This window comes from Cotesia typhae, unplaced genomic scaffold (genome assembly GCF_013202065.1).
Source record: "Cotesia typhae breed Kobodo isofemale line unplaced genomic scaffold, CoteBio_Ctyphae contig_83, whole genome shotgun sequence".
Lineage (NCBI taxonomy): Eukaryota > Metazoa > Arthropoda > Insecta > Hymenoptera > Braconidae > Cotesia > Cotesia typhae.
This window is the reverse complement of record NW_027423769.1, coordinates 2823075-2842100: the sequence shown is the minus strand read 5'-3', so window position 1 is coordinate 2842100 and position 19026 is coordinate 2823075. Positions and strand designations below refer to the sequence as shown.

The following is a 19026-nucleotide window of genomic DNA, read 5'->3' as shown; positions in this document are numbered from 1 at the left end:
ACATTTTTTATAACTAAATGAATACCGCTCCTTTTTGTTATTTTTTGAGAAATATGATTATTATATGTTCAATTAACAATTTTCAGTTTTTATAAAAATTCTAAGAAAATTACTGTAGTTATTTAAAAAAAAAAGTGCGCTACAATGAGGGTTAGGATAGGGATCACATGTTAAATATGTGATTTTAAACTTTCGATTATTCAAAATTTAGCACCGCAAGAAGGGTTTTAAAAAATTTCTACGTATACAGGACACTTATAAGTATCTGGATTCAAAATTTGAACGATACTCCAAGAAAAGTGTTTTCCTTGGGAACGTCCTTAAACGCGTAGAAATGACGAAAAAAATTTTTTTTCAAATTTGAAATTAACGTTGATTAAAATTTTTTGGAATTTGAATTTTGTGATAATTTTTTTATTTGATTTAAAAAATTTTTTATCATTTCTATGCATTTGAAGTAAAAATACGTTGTATGTATGGCATCTGTAACGCGACATACAAATTCTAAAACGTTTAGATTACTGATTCATATAATTTTTTTAATATTATCTTTTATATCCTTGTATTACATTTTGTAACTTAGAATTCTCTATAATTGGCCTTCGGGCTGTTGAGATGTTATAAAGTAAATAAATAAATAAATAAATAAATATTTAAAATACAAGTTGAAATGCGGGGATTCCCTCACTAACGCATGCTACGGAAGATTAACAAACAATTATGACCTGATATAACTCAAGATTTATTTATTTTACCTGATATACTGATGACAAACAAATTAGTAGTAACTTGTAGCAAAATTGTAAGACTGAACGTGCCTTGAAATTTATTAGCTAAGTTTATCAAGTAAATATGTCTCCGAGACAGTCGATTAATTTGTTTCCGTAGACTAAAAAAATTTTTTTTTCCATCAAGACTTTCCATGTCAGTATAAAGGAGTTTGAATTGCCCACAAACGTGCAATGCAATACCACACATACAAGAGTCATTGCCGGCATTTGTAATGCATACAAGAAATAAATGGACTGCAAGAAGGCTGTAATAAGCAAAATAAATGGACATTGATATGCTTGTCGATACCCAGCAATTAGCACCGATTGGAATATTTCTTAACACAGTAGCATTATCGCTTATCTGATCAGGAGAAAATTTATAAGTCGTTGGTGGGTTATCCAATATCAAACCAATTACTACGCTGTTACTGCTAATCATTGTAACAAACAGAAAAATTCTGCCTGCAAAGGCGTAATTCAACATTATTTTCTTGGACTTTTCATCACAAACGGTGGTCCAGTCTTTGATTAATGATTTTATAATGAAATACATCTTTTTTTTGTTTATCAAAGGCACAATTATTTTAGAAATTGACATTATACTGGTCGCAACGAGGGAGAGAGCGTCCACTATATCAGTTATTAGGTCGCAGTTTCCTTTGGTAATGAGCTCATAAATGTAAATTGTTGTGACTAAACACTAAAATAATAAAGATGTTTATTAAACACGGAAAAAAGAAAACTCGAAAAATTACAGTATATAATGCAACGCGGCGCTTCGTGATGAAAACTGAAAAAATTACAGTTTAAAATGTAATTATTGCAGATTTTATAAGAATTACATTGTAAAATGTAATATTTACATTGAAAACTCTGAATATTAAATTAAAAAATTGAATTTAGAAAAATATTATTTCAAACTGTAATTTTTCTAGTTTTGATTACGACGGGACCGATTTTACATTTTATCCTGTAATTTTTCGAGTTTTCTTTTTTCCGTGAAGATTTAAGAAAAAAAATTTTAAATACATAGAGAGTAAAAAAACTTGTTGGATTTGGTGTAATGTAAATGACTCGGTGTAAAAATTACACTTAATCTTAATATAAAATTGCACCGTAAAAAATTTTGCGTAATTGCGTCAAAAAATTTAGTATTAAAAATTTTTGTGTTAAATATTTTAGAATAATTTTTTATCAGTGCATTAAAAATAGTATAAAAGTATTTGATATTGATTTACCTGTATTATTGAACTAAAAAAACTTGGAGAAAAACAATTATTCCAAAATGATCAAGTGGCCAAATCCCAATAGATTGCGTTAAAAGTTTATAAGGTCCTAATGCATAACTCGTATCAGAATTCCATTTTATTATCTCATGTTTTTTATAATCCATAATGTGGGTGTTAATACTTGAAATGTACATGTAATATTGAATCTTCGTAATATTCAATCTTCTAACTTTATATTTTATTTACGGTGCTACCGTATTTCGTAAATGTACATACGATAAATTATGCACAAGATTTATGAATAATATAAATTAAACCTTTTCGCGCTGATATTATATTTAGGTATTTTTTTTTCTATAAAATATTAATTTCTTTTTTTATTCTTTGAGTTACAGTTTTATTGTTGGTACTATAATATTAAAAAAGAATTCTTCAATAAATTCTTCACTGAAGAAGATAGATGTAAAAATAAAATTATGAATCAAACATTGATTTTTACAGTAAGTATGAAAAAAAAATTTAATACGAACTAATACAGTAGAATTTTTATAAGCGCAGAGGAATTGCAATCGTGAAAAAGTAGTAATGGAAAATCTGAAGTATTTAAGTAAGTAATACTCGTAATTGTGTTTGTTTTATAAAGTAAATTTATTGTCTGATACAAACTCGTGGTGTAATACATTAAACTATATTATTGTAAAAATAATATCGTCTTCTGAATTTTTTTCTTGTAATTTAGTTGATAAAAGTATCAAGATACTGATAAAAAAAAATAATTTGACTCGAGAAAAAAATTCTTGTACCAAGAATTTTTTTTTCTTTTTTTTTTTTTGTTTAAAAACTGCATCCAATAACGCAAGCTAGATTGAAATTAGTTAATACCTACATTTAAAAAAAATCGCTGTCAAAAAATTAAAAAAATATATTTTAGATCGTTTTTGGAGTAGCATATCATCTTTTAGTACTTAAGATAGTTACAGTACAATATTGTCAAAAAATTAGAGATTATACTTGCCGCAAAAGTATATGAGCTTGTAGCTAAGTAATCTATAATTTTTACGCAAGACTGTATTCATGCAAACGCAACCGTTAAAATTGTTTCTGTCCGACTTCGTGGATATATACTTTTTTTTATAAATTGTTGGACTTAAATCCGTTATTGAAAAAATTTTTTAAATGAAATAAAGAAATTATCACAAATATCAAATTCCAAAAAAATGTTGATCAAAATTAATTTCAAATTAAAAAAAAAAAATTTTTCATCATTTCTATGCATTTAAAGTAAAAATATATTGTTTGCCGAAAAAAAATTTTTTTGTACGGCCTTATGGCCCCCAGTGGGTACCCTGGGTGCCATAAGGGCGTACCAAATTTTTTTTTTTGCATTTCTGCCTCTGAAAAAATTATAAAACGAATCATTTCAACCCTAGAAAATTTTACTATTATTGTAAATGATAACTACAAAATATCAGTTATTTTTATAAGCGTAAATAAAAAATTTACAATTAAATATTACCGCTCACTATTAATGTATCAAATTTTAACAGGCCGAAATATATTTCGCAATAAAATGAATCAAACCCACCTTAAAAATAAATTATTAATGAAAAAACTAAATGTCAATTTAGTTTTTTCTTTAGCTTGATTTTTTTTTTTTAGACAAAATATCAATAATTATATTTTTCATCACTTTAATTATGATACAAAATAATATAAAAAATTACTACGTAAACAGACTTCTACAATTTATTTTTTCTCTCGATTAATCGTTACAATCTGAAGAAAAATATAATACAAAGAAAAAAGTAAAATTAAATTAATTTCATTCTTTTTTTCCTGAAACTTTAAAAAGTTAGCAACACTTTACTACCGTAAAAATGATAAAATTAATTAAAGACACTTTTAAAACTTAATTTCATCTAAATTTTTGAACTAAAATATCATTAATAAAAAAAAAAAGTGTTAATTTCAGCCAAAACGTAAGATTTATTTTTTCACATTATTGTTATGCCGTTGAATATAAAAATAAAAGTGTTCATTACACTAAAAAACTTTGAAAGCATATGTTTTACAAAATTATCGGTCACAAAATAAAGCATAAGATGTTAAATAATAAAATAGACATATTTTCTATCAACACCGTAATACTGGTAACTAATAAGTAATTCATTATAACCCGAATATTCGAATATATGAATAAATAACATAGAATCGATAAATAATTAATCGCAACAATGTTGTTATATTCATTCGATATCTTTTGTGAGTTATGCTATTGATTTTGAGAAGTTTGGAAGTAGCAACGATTACACGCGAGTAGTAAGATAAAATGTATGAAAAAAATCGTTATTCCTCAGATATTAGATATGCTTTAGGGCTGTATAAAATATTAGGCCGCGTATTAGGTATTTGGCCTCTCCAATGTCAGGACATTTTATCAACGTTTAATATTACGATTGTGGTAACATCTGTGGTAAGTAATTTTTTTATTTCAATCAATTGAATCCTTGTAGCTCGATTTTTTTTACTTTACCAGTTGTAATTATTATTATTTTTTATTTATCAGTTATGGATGTCAATCAGTCTTACAAAACAATTAATAACGAAAGGGAACTGTGGTACAGTAACAGAATTAGTAGACGTTATAAGTGTTACTAGTTGTGGATTTGTCACAGTTATAAAAGTAATTATACCGAGAGTTTACCATGCGGAAATGAATGTTATTGTGAATTCGGTGATTAATGACTGGAATACGGTAAATAATAAGAGATATCGACTTATAATGCTAAAATATGCGTACATCGGTAGAGTTGTGTTTATAGTACAAATGATTGGAGCATATGCAGCAGAATTTCCACTTATTATTTATAAATTACCATTTATAATGTCATTGTGGAGCAATGACCAAAATGATAGTGCACCAATTTATACGTTTCCAATTGGCCCGAGTTGTTGGGTGTCTTCTGATATTTCTATGATTTACTATATTCTTTACTACATATGCCTATCTATTCAACTAACTATTGCTTGCACTGCGTATTTTGGAGTCGACACTTATTTTTTTGGCATCGCAATACATGTTTGCGGTCAATTCACACTTCTTTCTCATAGCCTTGATCATGTTTACAGCAATGGGGATGTAGTAATCCAAAAATATGAATTTTCTTTATTTATAAAACGTCATAAACATCTACTACTTCTGGCGAATAACTTTGAAAAAACGTACAATTTAATTATTTTGAGCCAAGTTGCAATCGATACTTTACTTATATGTATATCAGGTATTATACTGAAAAAAAAAAAAAAAAAAAAAAAAAAAAAAAAAAAAAAAAGGTAATTTGATTCAAGAGGAAAATTCTCGAACCAACCCGTGTAAATAAAATCGCCTTAAAATAATCTAAAAATCGTCTTAAAAAAATCTTAAAATTGTCCGATAATAAGTTTTCAATAATTTCAAACTCAATTTAAAAAGAGCGTACTCAAAAATGTAGCGATTAGAAAGTCGTAAAATCGTCTAAAAATTAATTTTCATAAAATCGAGAACTAAATTTCAAAAATCTGCTCTCAGAATTTTTTTTTTTTGGCGTCTTAAAAAAATTTTTAAAATAGTCTTGGTTCGTGTTACGTTTAAAATCTTAAACAAACGACAATTTTAAAACGATTTTTTTTTACTCAGGAAGAAATTAATTTTAAAGAGTTTCATTATTTTGAAGAAAGACGGAAAATCTTTGAATTAAGTAAATTAATAAAATTCACCAAAATCAAGAAAATCAAGAAAAATTTTTCTGTTGAATCGAGTTAAATTTTTTTTTGCAGTATACTAATTAATTTTTGCACTGAAAAAAAAATTATTTGATTTAAAAAAATGTTTTCTTCAAAATTTAGGTATCGTTCTACTAATGACTATGCATACAAGAGATTTGGTTGTAATTATTGGGCTTATAATTCGAATAAATATAGTGTATGTTCAACTTTTCATATATTGCTATGTTGGTGAACAATTGCATACACAAGCCGAAAAAATGGGTTCAACTGTTTACAATTGTTTATGGTACAATATGTCTCCGAAAGTAACTAAAGACATAGCATTTATGATTATGCGAACGAATTATTCTTTTAATCTTACAGCGGGTAAAATGTATTCTATGAATATTGAAAATTACAAGAACATTGTTAAAACTATGGCTTCTTTTTTTTCTGTGCTTCGATTAATGTTCATTGAAAACGAGTGAATTATATTTAATAAATACAGTTGTAAGATCGCAGAAATTATGTCAATTATTTTTGATTATAGAGTATTTAAAAATAAAAAAAAAATAATCTGATTTTCTTTTTTTTCTTTTTTTTCAAATTTTCTTTATTTGATTTGTATTTCAAATAAAATTCGTAATAAATATCCTGGAAATTCTCCGAATTAGAATTTACGGGATCTATAGTAGTGAACGACTAAAGTGAGACGACAATAGCTTCTTCTCTTTCTTCCTTCCATTCCAAGTCGAATTTATAGGATTTATTTTATTATCTATTTCATGCAAAGAGCAATGTCTTCAAGTAATCAGTGATTACAATGCGCATGAACTAATCGATGTTACCATGACAATAGAACAAACAATAGTCACGAGCTTCTTTATTAGACATTAGTGTCATTCGTAACGACAAAGCAACAGCAAGTTTTTTATACGTGATCATGAATTTAAATATTTGGGTTAAGTGACTGTCAAATGGAATATTTTGTAATTATGAATATAAATTTCAAGAAAAAATTCATTAATATTTATTAAACTATTTAAAAGAATACCTCATACTTGGTAAAGTATTTTTAAAAAGAAAAAAAAATTATTTCTTCACAAAGATTTATTGTTAATTGCAGTGATTAATTTGATAATTTTTTTTTCATGAACTAAATTAGAACTAAAAAATATTTTTGATAAATTGCACTTATAATTTTTCAAGTTTTTTATAAATAAAAATTTTTTTTTTCAATTTTTTTGTTATAATTTTTTCAAAAAAAAAAAAATTTTCTTTAATTTTTAATTTTGGCTAAAATTAATTTTTTTAATTGAATAAAAATTTTTTAAGATTCTATAATAAAAAAAAAAAGGATAAGTATTGGTGAATATGTGAATTATTTATAAAATTTTTTAACAATTAAATTATTTTGTTGTTGTACTCGAGTTTGTGAATTATTTTTATTATTGTGAATTTATAATATGTTATCTTGGATTTAATTTATAGCCAAAAATTTTTATCGTGAAAAAAGAAGAAAATAAATCGATCAATATGCTGTCACTCGGACTAAATTTTGAATAGATAATAATTATAGTGATTTGGTGAAATAATTTAGCGTTAATATCATAATAAAAAATTGATGAATATTTAATTTTAATTTTACCTGCGTGAATAAATAACTAATCATCAATTTTTGTTAATTAATTAATCATAATTTTTTTTTAATTTTAAACGGTAGAATAATGAATTTTTTATCGTTTTTATAATAATTTATTTTCTAAAAAAAGATCATTTTCTAAAATGAAGATGATAGAGAGATTAAAAATATAAAAAAAAAAAATAAATAAAAAAGTTACCCACCGTCCGTGTAAATCTTCTCCAGGAAAAATTGTTTTTTTAATTATGATGACTACCTCCATACAGCTTTGATTAAAATTAAAATAACTTATTTAAAACATGTCTCATTTATTTTCTATTTATTTTTTTAATGATTTAAAAATATATCAACCTTACAAAAATGATAATTCATTATAATTATGATGATACGGTAAGATAATAAAAGAAAATATTTCAGTAATTTTATTTTTTAAATTGTCGTTGGATACACAATTTTATACTTTTATAAATATTTAAACTTAAAAAAGATTCTGTATGTATAAAAAATAAAAATGTTAAAAAAATTAAAAAATATTTTTAGTAACATATCATTACAATTTTGTCGAAAAAAATGGAAGTCATCTATGCCCTCTGCTCGTAATTTAACTTAATAATTTAAATAAAAAGCATGAAGCAAGTTACTTATACAGTAATTAATTATTCCGACATCGAAGATTATTTAAAGAAATAAGGGATCAAGTGCCAATATCAAGCTCAAAAAATTGAAGCGATTGAATGTATCAATAATTATTTTCCGTATCTACAATTTATCTCAATTATTAAGTTTATTATTAATTAATTAAATAATTAACTTCAAAAAATTGATAGATTTTACACATTGGTTGCGTTATTAATATAAAAAAGTATGAACGGTATTTTAACAGTTTTTTTTTTTTTTTTTTTTTTTTTTCTATGAAAGTATCGGCACCATTAGTTTAAAAAAAAATTTAACGCCTACATAATTAAATATATGTGCGCGTAGCTGTCTATATGTAAATATACAAACACCTAAATCAATGTATTAAATAATATTTAAAACTATTAAAAAATACGTATGTCAAACCTTTCGATTACGTAATTTTGCTTGAACTTCTTTCAATAGAAAATCGAAGGAATTGTCTTCGTTGTTGGAATTTAATACACTTCGGCCGGTACTATATGAGCTATTCGGTGCACCATCTAAACAGAAAATTAAAAAATTATTTTTAATATTTTTTAAAAGATATTTTGAAACAATTTTTCAAAAAATAAGGTAAATATTTACAAGTACGGTCAAATTTTTTAATTTTCATTTTTTTGAACGAAATTTCGATTTAATTTTTTTTTTTTAATAATTACAAAAAAAAAATTGAGTATCACAATTTTAACAAATTTTAAATTTTTTTGAAAATTGTAATTTTCAATTTTTTTTTTTTTTTTTTATGTACTTTTCAAAAAAAATATATAAAAAAAAATAAAATAGAAATTTTATCCAAAAACATGAGACCCAAAATTTTTTCAATAAAAAATAAAAAAAAATTAAATAAATACCTAAATCAGCATATTTAACTTTGCAGAACGCTCTTCGTCCTCCGAAACTCAGATCATATCTTGGTAAAGCTGGATCATCATTACCATGCTCTACGGCGTTATATGCATCATGTTTATTCGCAAATGTAACAAACCCATAGTTATCTCTGCGTAAATTATTACATTATTAACATTAATAAAAATTTACTATCATTTTTTTTTAAATAATTAAATAGATAAGAAATTATTACCCGTGCTCACGAAAATGTAAACTAATATCTGTAACTGGTCCAAAAGCTTCAAATCTTTTTCTTAAATCAGCTTTAGTGATTCCTTCATCAATACGACCAACGTATATTACCCGACGTTCTTCAACTTGTCTCGTTTTTTCATGATTGTGCCACGTGTTATTGTAAGAATTTCTCGTGTAGCTCGGTGATCTAATAACACACACAAATTAATATAAATCAATTTTGATTTACATTGTATAAAATAAAATATAATTACAAAAAAATAAAATTAAATAAAAAAAAATTATACTCTCTTTGTATTAATATTTTAAAATTAAAATATTAAACACATAGAATGAATTAGGTATACAATGTATTGAATTAGTTTTATCAGACTGTGAATCAATAATTGTAATAATGATAAAAATTTATCTTTGTTGGAGAAATCCCATAAAAATTATGATTACACTCTTATTTTATTATAAAAACTTGAGATTTTTCCAGGAGGGTATTTTTATGAGACCTTAATAGACGTTTTACCTTCTGTTGTTATAATAATTGCTACTACGTTCCGACGAGTAACGTCTGCGTCTATAATCCGTTCTTCGTGTCCGTGATCTTTTTCGTTGGCCCGACCTTTTATTCCTTTCCGATTTATACTTACAATACCTACAATCATTTGACTTTTTCTATTATATCTCAATTATAAAATTTAATTTTATCAAATTTAATCAATTGTCAAAATTCTTGTTTTTTGAATAAACGATTTAAAATTTTTTTCTTAAATCTGAATATACTACCGTAGGTATCAGGCGTCTTAATCCTTTGACAAAATATCCCAAAAAAAAATATCATCACACAAAATATCTCCGAGTAATTTGGTATAATTTTATACAAAGATATCTAGTCTAGTTTTATATAATTTGATATAATTATATAAATTTATACATAATTATATATAATGTAATCTATTTGTAATTTACGTATTTGCATTTGTTACATATAATTATACATAATTTTATAAAATTTTATATAGTTATACTAAAGATCATAATTATATAAAACTTAATAAACTACATAAAAATTATACATAATTATATATGGCCAAAATTCATATATAATGGTTTATATATAATTATATATAACTTTTTTCCCAGGTTACCGCAAACACGCATGTTATTCTAATTTTTTGATAAAAATTTTTTATAATATAAATGATTGAGTCAATTAATTAGAAATCTCTTTCTTTTCATTTAATTTAATTTAAAGTATTGAACCTTAAAATAATTAATTAATTAATTATTTAAGATATTTTGTCCAGGGATATTTATTTTGGGGATATTTCGTCGGAGGATCAAGAATCATGAAACCCCACCGTTATACATCGTAATTAATTCTATGTTTACAATGAAAATAAAACCAAAAAAAAAAAAAAAAAAAAAAATAATTGCATAATTTTTGAATTCAAATGCTCACCGTGTACTACTCGAGTATCGAGATCTGGATCTAGATCTTGACCTTGATGATCTTGATCGGGATGATCTTGATCGGGATGATCTTGAAAATGATCTCGACCTATAAGTTGATCTAGATCTTGACCGTGAAGACCAACTACTATTAGAACTAACGCTACTGCGACGATGGCTAATTTTTCTGCGTCTAATATTTCGTCGGCTTGACAAGCTCCAACTTCTACTGCGGCTTCGACTTCGACTACTACTGGTACGACGTTTGTTGGTCTTATATTTATTATGACTTCGACTTCGATTGATCCTTTTACGACTGACAACCTTCCTCTCTTTTTTACTTCGACTTTGAATACTGTTACTACTTCTACTACGACTTCTTGAGCGTGATCTACTGCTCGAAGAAGTAGATCTACGCTGCCTATAATGACGTTTTTTTCCAAAGGCTTGATCTTTTTCAACTAGACTTATTTTTCCATTATTAACAACTTTAACATCTGTTAAAGTTAAGCTTGCTTCAACTTCTGGTTTTTCAACTATCACATCAGAGCTATTAGGATTATCAAAAACAGTTTCATATGTCTGTACAGATGCGTCACACATAGCAGGCTTTATTCTAGGTTCATCAACCATATTTTTGGGCTTTAACATCGAAACAATTTCACGTTCTGACCATACAGGATTATCAGAATCAGTTATTACAGGATCAGTTGTCGTTGATGCATGATGAATGTAAATTAACGTCATTGGTTGAATAGGTGAACACGTTCTACTATTACCTGCACTGTTTTGATCACGTCTACTTCTGTACTCAGCTAAATTCAATTTTCGCTTTGGTGGTTTTTTTTTATTTTCATTAACAAACGACGACGTAGACGACGACGACGACGACGACAACGAAGATATCAAAGAAGTATCTTGGACAATAATATTTTGCACATCATCATTCAAACTATTTTTCGTTGTTATTATGCTTTCATTAAATCCGATTAATTTATTAACCGGTGGTTTTTTCAACACTGAAACCATTTTACCTTTAAGAATATTATTATCAACCGATTTTGTTTTTGTTAAAACACCATTTCTCATTTGTGATATACTCGTAGCCAATGCTGATTGTATTTTCATTCTAGAAACAGGTTTTGCTTGATTTTTTTTACTATTAACATTCATTATTTTATTAACAGGTACTGAATTATTTGCTGAAGATCGCTTATTAATTAATTGATTTTGTTGATCATTTGAATTTACAGAACTTTTAATAGCTAATTCTTCACTGGCATCACTAACATCTCCCGATTCTAACCCACTGTCTTTTTTCGAGCTACTATCAGTCCAACTGTCCATCCGTTTAATCAAATTGTTCCGGTGATTTTGCACAGGTTTGTTAACTTTTGAATTAATTGATTTCTTCCCACCTTGTTTTCCTTTACCAGACTTTGATGCATGCCCAGTAGAATTATAATTACTCGCGTAGTTAGAATTATTATTATTATTGCTACTACTAGTGCAGTAAGTGTGATCATTTTGAACAACAATATCAAATGCAGAAATATTTTGGCTAACAGCTTTTGAACTTTTGCGTGTAGATGAAGTAGCTTTAGTCGTACGATTATTATTACGAGAATTATTTTTTGTGTTAGTTGACAATGCTGGAATAACTGAAATAACTTTTTTACGCGCTGATGCATTTATCCTGTCTATTACTTCTTTTGGTAATGAGTCACGGATGTTTTTATGTCTCTCTGATACTTGTGGTTCTGTAGATTTTAATGATTTTGAAATGTCTTTAGGTTTATTTATTACTTTTTTTATTTCGCATAACGCTTGTCTACTTTCGGTATTTTTTTTAGTCGAATTTGGATTTATAAGATCAAGATTAGCTTCTGAAGCTTCAAATTGTTCTAACAAACTTTTAACATCACGAGCTTCTAACACAGGTTGATATTCAGATACTGTTTCAACATCAATGCATCCTTCTTCCTTATCCGCCCAATCATCAAAATTTTCTTTTACTTCTATTATATGCTTTTCTTCGGGTTCTGATTTTACTTTTTTTGAAACTGAACTTTCTTTGACGGGAGATGTCAAATATAAGGACGATAATTCAGGGAGAGTTTTAATAGGACTTTGAATTATTTTAACGTCTTCTGGGGTATCTTCAATCGGTATATATATGTCATTATTGTCGTCATTAAAAATTTCGGAAAAACTGATGTTCAAAGATTCTGGTAAATTATTTTGGAGAGTTATTAACTCATTGTTAGATTCATATTCCTAAACAGATAAATATTTAAAATAAATTATTTTGGTTAATTATTACCAATTTTTAGATTCAGGCGCTTGTCGTAATTTACCTGTAGAGTACCGAGGTGTTCACTCCAATCGTTAAAAGTATTAACAAAATCTTGATTCATATTTTCAATTTTCGGCATTTGTGATGATACTCCTGATGCTGGTAATACAGCCATATCTCCGTTAAGCCTTAAAATGTAAGAGACATTTTTTATTTGGATGACTTTCATTATAAATGTGATTTGCATTTTTTAGAGTTTTAATCAATAATTAAATAAATAAATTTAGTAAATTGATGATAAAAATTTTATCGAAAATTTTGGTACTTACTCTTGTTCAATTTCCCAAAAATGTTCATGTGGTCGTTGACTTTGAATGTAATCAAAGTCATCGTCGATAACCATTCGTAATTTTTGAGCATCATCAGAAAAATCATACTGGAATAAGTTATTTTTATCATTAATATGGAAAAAATTTTATAGAAAAAAAATTACATTCCTAAACGATGAGTTAATGAGTTCTACCTGGTGAAAATTGCTAGAAAATTCTGGAAATTGTTCTCCATCGTGAAAATTTAAATAATCCGTTTCCATGGCATTAACGGAATTTGGAAAAAAATTTTGGGACTGTAAAAAAAAAAAAATAATTACATTAATGATATTAAAAATATTTGACTTTAGATTCTTAAGTCTTAATTTTAAAAAGTTCATATTTTTAATTAAAAATAGAAATACAAATTCAATACAATGAAAAAAATTTCATTAAAAAATTAAAACGATTCAGCATCCTGGAAAAAAAAAAAAAAAAAAAAAAAAATTCTTGACTGGAGACTAAATTTTCTTAGCTCAAGAAAATATTAAAGAAGATTGAATGAAGTCAAAGATTCTTGAGCCAAGAAAATTTCTGCTAGTTTTAAATATTTTTCAAGAAACTAACAATTTCCTAAAAGTAATTGCAGTTACAATTTCAATATAATTTTAAAAGCACAAAATACATTTAAAAGACATTAAAGTTGGCAGTCATAAGAGAATTTTAAAATTTTATTTAACAAAAAAATTAATTCCAAAAAATGATTTTTAAAAAATTGGATTTTTAATTTTTAAAAATTTTTAAATATAAATTTTTTTTGCCATAATTTATTTGTTAAAAAAATATTATTAAATATCTGCTAAATTTATTTTCATGCATCTTTTATGATACTAAAATTGAGAGACATCTGCTAATTTAAAAACCTTTTTTAACAAATAAATTAAAAAAAAAAATTTCATTTTTATAAGCTCTGAAAAATTATAAATAAATTTCTACGCCTAGTTTATTTTTCAAAAAAAATAAAAAAATTGTCAAGTGTCTGCTAACTTCAACATCATCATCTTTCAAAAGAATGTAAACAATGAAAATATAAACAAATGCATAAAATTGTCTAATCTCACTTTCTACTTTGTATAAAATTTAATCTTACACAAAACGAGCGTTTTAATTTGGATAAAAGCACGTTTTTATCCTAACCCTCATATTTATTATCAACACTGGAGTTTATATAAATTGTTCATTTGTTTTCCATACTCACAATGACAACACAATAGAAAAAACAACAAAGCAACAATGATTGCCGTTCAAGTATGTACACAAATATATAAATATTTATCGACAACAATTTATTTAATTTTGGGAAGAGAATTATTAAAATTGAAGATATCAATCTTGCTTCTTATTCAAGCGACGCCTCCCATCTGATTTTAGGTTATCTGTTTAAAAAGTAAATGAGTGACATTTCTACTCAATAAACAACTCCTGAAATAGAAAAAAGAGTGGAGTAATATAAAAATAAATTATATTGTTAACAACAAAATATTGTCTCAATAAAAAAAGACCAAAATTTTTAGTTTGTTAATGCATACTGGTCGCAATCTGCTTACTTACATATTTATCGGGTGTCCGGACAAATAAATAACCTTATAACTATTGAACAAGTATGAACAAGTAAATAACAATGCTTAGGTAATTATCTGTGAAAACTACTTACTTAAATAGCTTATTGTCCTCTATTTTTACTCAATTGTTTAGTCCACGTTATTAAGTATTATTAAAAAATTCACCACGAAACATATTACATATTACTGTCACACATGTGATGACCACGTTCACTTATCCTAACTTTTTCCGGCCGCATACACCGCGTGTACCCAATCAGTAAGCGTCATACACTTTTCAATATTAAATGTCGGTAAAAGTGTAAATTAGTACGGCAATCTACAATTTGTGGTAAAGTTGCTAAAAATATAATATGTATATATTCCATTTACAATTGGATTTATATTGTGTCTCTATCTAACGTCAAGAAAAGTCACGAATAAGATCTATGCAGTTTAAAGATAATGCTGAAGTTAGCCGTCAGCTGTCAATTTTAAAAATTTTAATAACAAATCAATTACAATAAAAAAAATACTTCTAAAAAATTTCACTTGTAATTTTATTAATTTTTATTAATTTTCACATGTGAAACTTTTTAATTAATTCTTTTTTTTTTAATAATTGCATTATTAAAAAATTTTTAAATAATTTTTAATGTCTGCCAACTTCAGTGTCATAGTTTAAAGTGGTGTTTTACTATAAAACATAACCTTATGAATTGTTATTCTTATCTATGTAATAAAAATATTATGTTTGAGTCAATAAAAATTTCATTCAATCAAGTAAAATGATTTAAAAAAGCTCTTTGTTCATTATGTTCTGTTTTTATGAATCTAGTTGTTATTAAATTATAAGATGCATCAAGACATTTAATTAAGTAAGTTTAAGACTTTATTTACTTTTGACGTAATTTAATGTAAATATTTAACGAGAAAAGTAAAAATACAGGTCATCTACAATAGTCTTGATGATGTTCAATTTTTTTTATTTTTTATTCACTACAATAATAAATAAAAATGGTCTAAAGAATAATTAATCAGGATCAAAATTATATAGGTATATAATAAATTATACTGAAATTTGTAAACACCTGTCAGTTTTTTTTTTTAAGTTATAAAGAACAAATTAGTCAATTTTTTTTTAATTTATAAAAAATAAATTAGTCAGGAAAATTAACTTAGCAGATAGTTGATAATTTTAAAAATTTTTGTAACAAATAAATTATAGCAAAAAAAAATTTTTTTTTAAAATGGACATTTAGAAATTTTAAAAAACTACTAATGCAATTTTTTAAAAATAACTTTTTTGGAGCAAATTTATTTGTTAAAAAAAAAATTAAAAAATTGTCAAGTGACAGCTAACTTTAATGTCATAATTAGTCAATTTTTTTTTAATCTATAAAAAATAAATTAGGACTAAAAAAAAAAAAAATTTAATCAATTTTTATTTATGTATTTTTTTTTTTTTTTTTTATTTCAAATAAATTTTTTTTGTCATTTTTTCGTTTTATATTAATTTATTTGTCTAAAGAATTTTTTAAGGCTAATAATTAATTATTATTAAAAAAAATGATACGCCCTTTTGGCTTTAGAATTTTTTTTTTGTCTTAGAGCCAAAAGGGGGGATACGAAAAAAATTTTTTGATTCACTTTTCTTACAGATTTAAATGTTATAAACATTTTTAGCATAGAATTAAATTCTTATATTCTTTAAATACTCAAATGTCTTGATGACTTTTTATATATACGTACTAATGAGTGTCTTTTATTTTTATAGACCTCCAAAAAAGATAAAAACTGTATCTTCATAAGTATATCATAAGTATGTAATCTTCATGAAGAAATCTTCATAGAACAAAAATGCCTCATCCATGTGTAGTCTGTGGACGTTCTCGGATGAACCCGAACAATCGTGAAGAAGAGTACATGTTTTTCGGCTTCCCAGTCAATTACGATGACCGCTGTAAAAAATGGCTGGAATTTTGTGGCCGTGAAGATCTCTACAAGTTGACAAAAAAGCAATTGCTCCAACGAATGGTTTGTTCAAAACACTTTGAAGAAAAATATTTTCTCAATGAATACTTGGACCGGCTGAATTGTACCGCTGTTCCAACAATATACGATCCTAAACAAAGTTTGTACAACATAACGTGCGTTTTATGCGGAAGATCTCGCAAAAATCCTCCAGATGCAAATTACGACGGCACAACGTTTCATCACTTTCCAGGTGAAGAATTTCGTTGTTTGAAGTGGCTGGATTTTGTCGGGATAGATTCTTACTATCGTTTAACGAGAAAAGAAATTTTATATTGTTACATTTGTTCAAATCATTTTTTGAAGTCACAATTTTTGCCGGGCTATCGGAATCGCCTTGTTGACAATGCCGTACCAATGATCCGCAATCCCGATTCATTGGACAATGAATTAATCATCGACTATACTGCACTGTCCGTCGAGATACCCAAACAAGCGAGCGAAAAGCCGAAAAAGTTCGAACCTTTGCCTCCAGAAGTGTTGGAGAGTCAGGCATGCGCCGCTTGCGGGCGATCTCGGTCCGATCCAACAAATCGAATAGAGAAATATAAATTCCACCCGTTCCCGGCTTATGAAATCGGTCGCTGTTTAAGATGGTGCCAATTTTTAGGCCGTGAAGATATTTTAAAAATGTCTCCTAATCAAATTCGTAAGCTTGTATTGTGCTCGAAGCATTTTTTGTCTGGTCAGTCATTTCAAAAAGTCGGGCCCTGTGACGCTGTGCCGACAATAAAAGATTTTGAAGAGATAATAGCCAATGGCTCGGGTAGCTTCATGGACAGAGATGTCAAACATTCATCCAGTGAATTTATTAATGTTAATTTAGAACAGTTGGACGGCGAGTGGCTGTCTGGGGATGATGATAAGCGTAAGAAGAAAAAGGAAATTCCTGTTGTGTCGAGTAAAAAACCTTTTGTCGCTAATAAACCCATGCCGTTGGCCAAAAAAAGGGGCAAATCCAAGCGTCCTACTTTGATTAATATTCCTAAACCCCTGCCAGTTACTTTACCTCCGCCTCAACAAATGATTATTGATAATCGTATACTTCGTAAGTTACCGTTGCCGCCTGCTTCAAGCAATTGCGATTTATGGAAATTTACCCAAATACAAACTAATCAAATCCAGCCGATAACAATTGCAAATAATATTGCTTCTTTGACAAATAACGCCGCTAATGTTAAGAAAGTTATCTTGCCTTTTACGGGCAATATTTCTAATCTGGGAAAACCTATTCCAGTCTCGAGCTTAGAAAGTATTCCACCGGGTTTATTGATTAAAATTGATCTACCTGATGTTAATAATTCTGTCAATAATCTGGGGAAGAATGAAAAATTTTCTGGCCCTGATAAGTCTGCCGTAATTATTGAAAAATGTAAAAGAGGAAGAAAACGTAAAATTCAAAGTCAAATTTATTGTGATGCTAATGATGTACAAAAAACTGATGACCAAAATTTAGAAGCTTTGTTGACGATGAAGGACGAAGATGAAGAAATATATTTAGAAGAAATTTCGGAAGAAATTGTAATTGACGCGAATGAAGAAAGCTATAATAATGAAAATTTTAAAGAAGAAGGAGAAGAAGAAATTGTTGGACAAGAAGTTTTGGAGATTGATACCGATGAGGGAATTGATGAAGAACTTAACGTTCAACGTCAGTACATTTTTGATGCTATTGAAGAAAATAATGAAGAAGATAACAATGAACAAAAAGAACAACATCGGGCTTTTATTGAAAGAAGAAGGAGACACAGGCAAAGGATTGCAAGAACTAGAAGAACTTTGTTACCTATCAGGAGTCAGATAAATCAGTTTTTAAGAAATTTACAACCCCAGATACAACGGCTGCCCCATAATGCTAAAACAAGGATTAAATGCTTTGTTTTGACCATGATTAACAGTCATCTGTAAATAAAATATTATATTAATTTTTTTATTGTGTTAAAATTTTTAAAATGTCTAATAAGTACATGTACTTCTACATGGTGATAATTTTTAGGAGTAATAATTAAAAATTGTAATTATATTATTAAGAAATGAAAACAATATTAAATATTCGTTAAACTTTTATATTGTTGCTGTGTAATGTTTTTATGAGATTGACATTTTTATTTATCTTTATCTTTTTTTTTTTTTTTTAATTGTTCATTTTTTTTTATGTATTTTTCAAAAATGTAATGCAAAATACACGGATAAAA

The 19026-nt window shown here is 26.6% G+C and overlaps 4 protein-coding genes across 6 annotated transcripts; 2 read left to right on the top strand and 2 right to left on the bottom strand.

The window, feature by feature from the left end:
- Positions 1-735: 735 nt before the first annotated feature.
- Positions 736-2166, bottom strand: LOC141533405 (uncharacterized). The gene is given in 3 exon segments (XM_074252278.1): positions 736-1473; positions 2012-2048; positions 2051-2166. Coding segments are annotated over 3 exon segments (891 nt in total).
- Positions 2167-4531: 2365 nt separating this feature from the next.
- On the top strand, positions 4532-6280 carry LOC141533171 (odorant receptor 13a-like). The gene is made up of 2 exons (XM_074251890.1): positions 4532-5283; positions 5888-6280. The coding sequence occupies exons 1-2, from the start codon at positions 4575-4577 to the stop codon at positions 6232-6234; spliced, it is 1056 nt and encodes a 351-aa protein (XP_074107991.1). The 5' UTR covers positions 4532-4574; the 3' UTR covers positions 6235-6280.
- A 1515-nt stretch (positions 6281-7795) lies between these two features.
- On the bottom strand, positions 7796-15068 carry LOC141533170 (uncharacterized). Of its 3 annotated transcripts, none has more exons than XM_074251887.1 (9): positions 14911-15068; positions 13412-13513; positions 13218-13324; positions 12950-13076; positions 10603-12869; positions 9667-9795; positions 9148-9336; positions 8918-9063; positions 7796-8566 (listed from the first exon to the last, which is right to left on the bottom strand). In XM_074251887.1, the coding sequence occupies exons 2-9, from the start codon at positions 13478-13480 to the stop codon at positions 8445-8447; spliced, it is 3156 nt and encodes a 1051-aa protein (XP_074107988.1). In that variant the 5' UTR covers positions 13481-13513; positions 14911-15068; the 3' UTR covers positions 7796-8444. The 3 variants fall into 3 exon arrangements, with proteins under 3 accessions (XP_074107988.1, XP_074107989.1, XP_074107990.1); XM_074251888.1 differs by lacking the exon at positions 14911-15068 and adding an exon at positions 14455-14619; XM_074251889.1 differs by lacking the exon at positions 9667-9795.
- A 470-nt stretch (positions 15069-15538) lies between these two features.
- Positions 15539-18896, top strand: LOC141533255 (uncharacterized). Its single transcript, XM_074252036.1, has 2 exons — positions 15539-15675; positions 16575-18896. Exon 2 carries the CDS (start codon positions 16658-16660, stop codon positions 18737-18739), a length of 2082 nt encoding a protein of 693 aa, XP_074108137.1. The 5' UTR covers positions 15539-15675; positions 16575-16657; the 3' UTR covers positions 18740-18896.
- The last annotated feature ends 130 nt before the right edge of the window (positions 18897-19026 follow it).

Coding starts and splice junctions, on each gene's coding strand:
- LOC141533171 (XM_074251890.1), top strand. CDS start 4,575: ATGTCAATCAGTCTTACAAAACAATTAATAACGAAAGGGAACTGTGGT. Junction 5,284..5,887: donor TTTACTTATATGTATATCAG/GTATTATACTGA, acceptor TTCAAAATTTAG/GTATCGTTCTACTAATGACT.
- LOC141533170 (XM_074251887.1), bottom strand. CDS start 13,480: ATGGAAACGGATTATTTAAATTTTCACGATGGAGAACAATTTCCAGAA. Junction 13,077..13,217: donor TTTTGGGAAATTGAACAAGA/GTAAGTACCAAA, acceptor TTACATTTTAAG/GCTTAACGGAGATATGGCTG. Junction 9,064..9,147: donor TTACATTTTCGTGAGCACGG/GTAATAATTTCT, acceptor TAATTTACGCAG/AGATAACTATGGGTTTGTTA.
- LOC141533255 (XM_074252036.1), top strand. CDS start 16,658: ATGCCTCATCCATGTGTAGTCTGTGGACGTTCTCGGATGAACCCGAAC.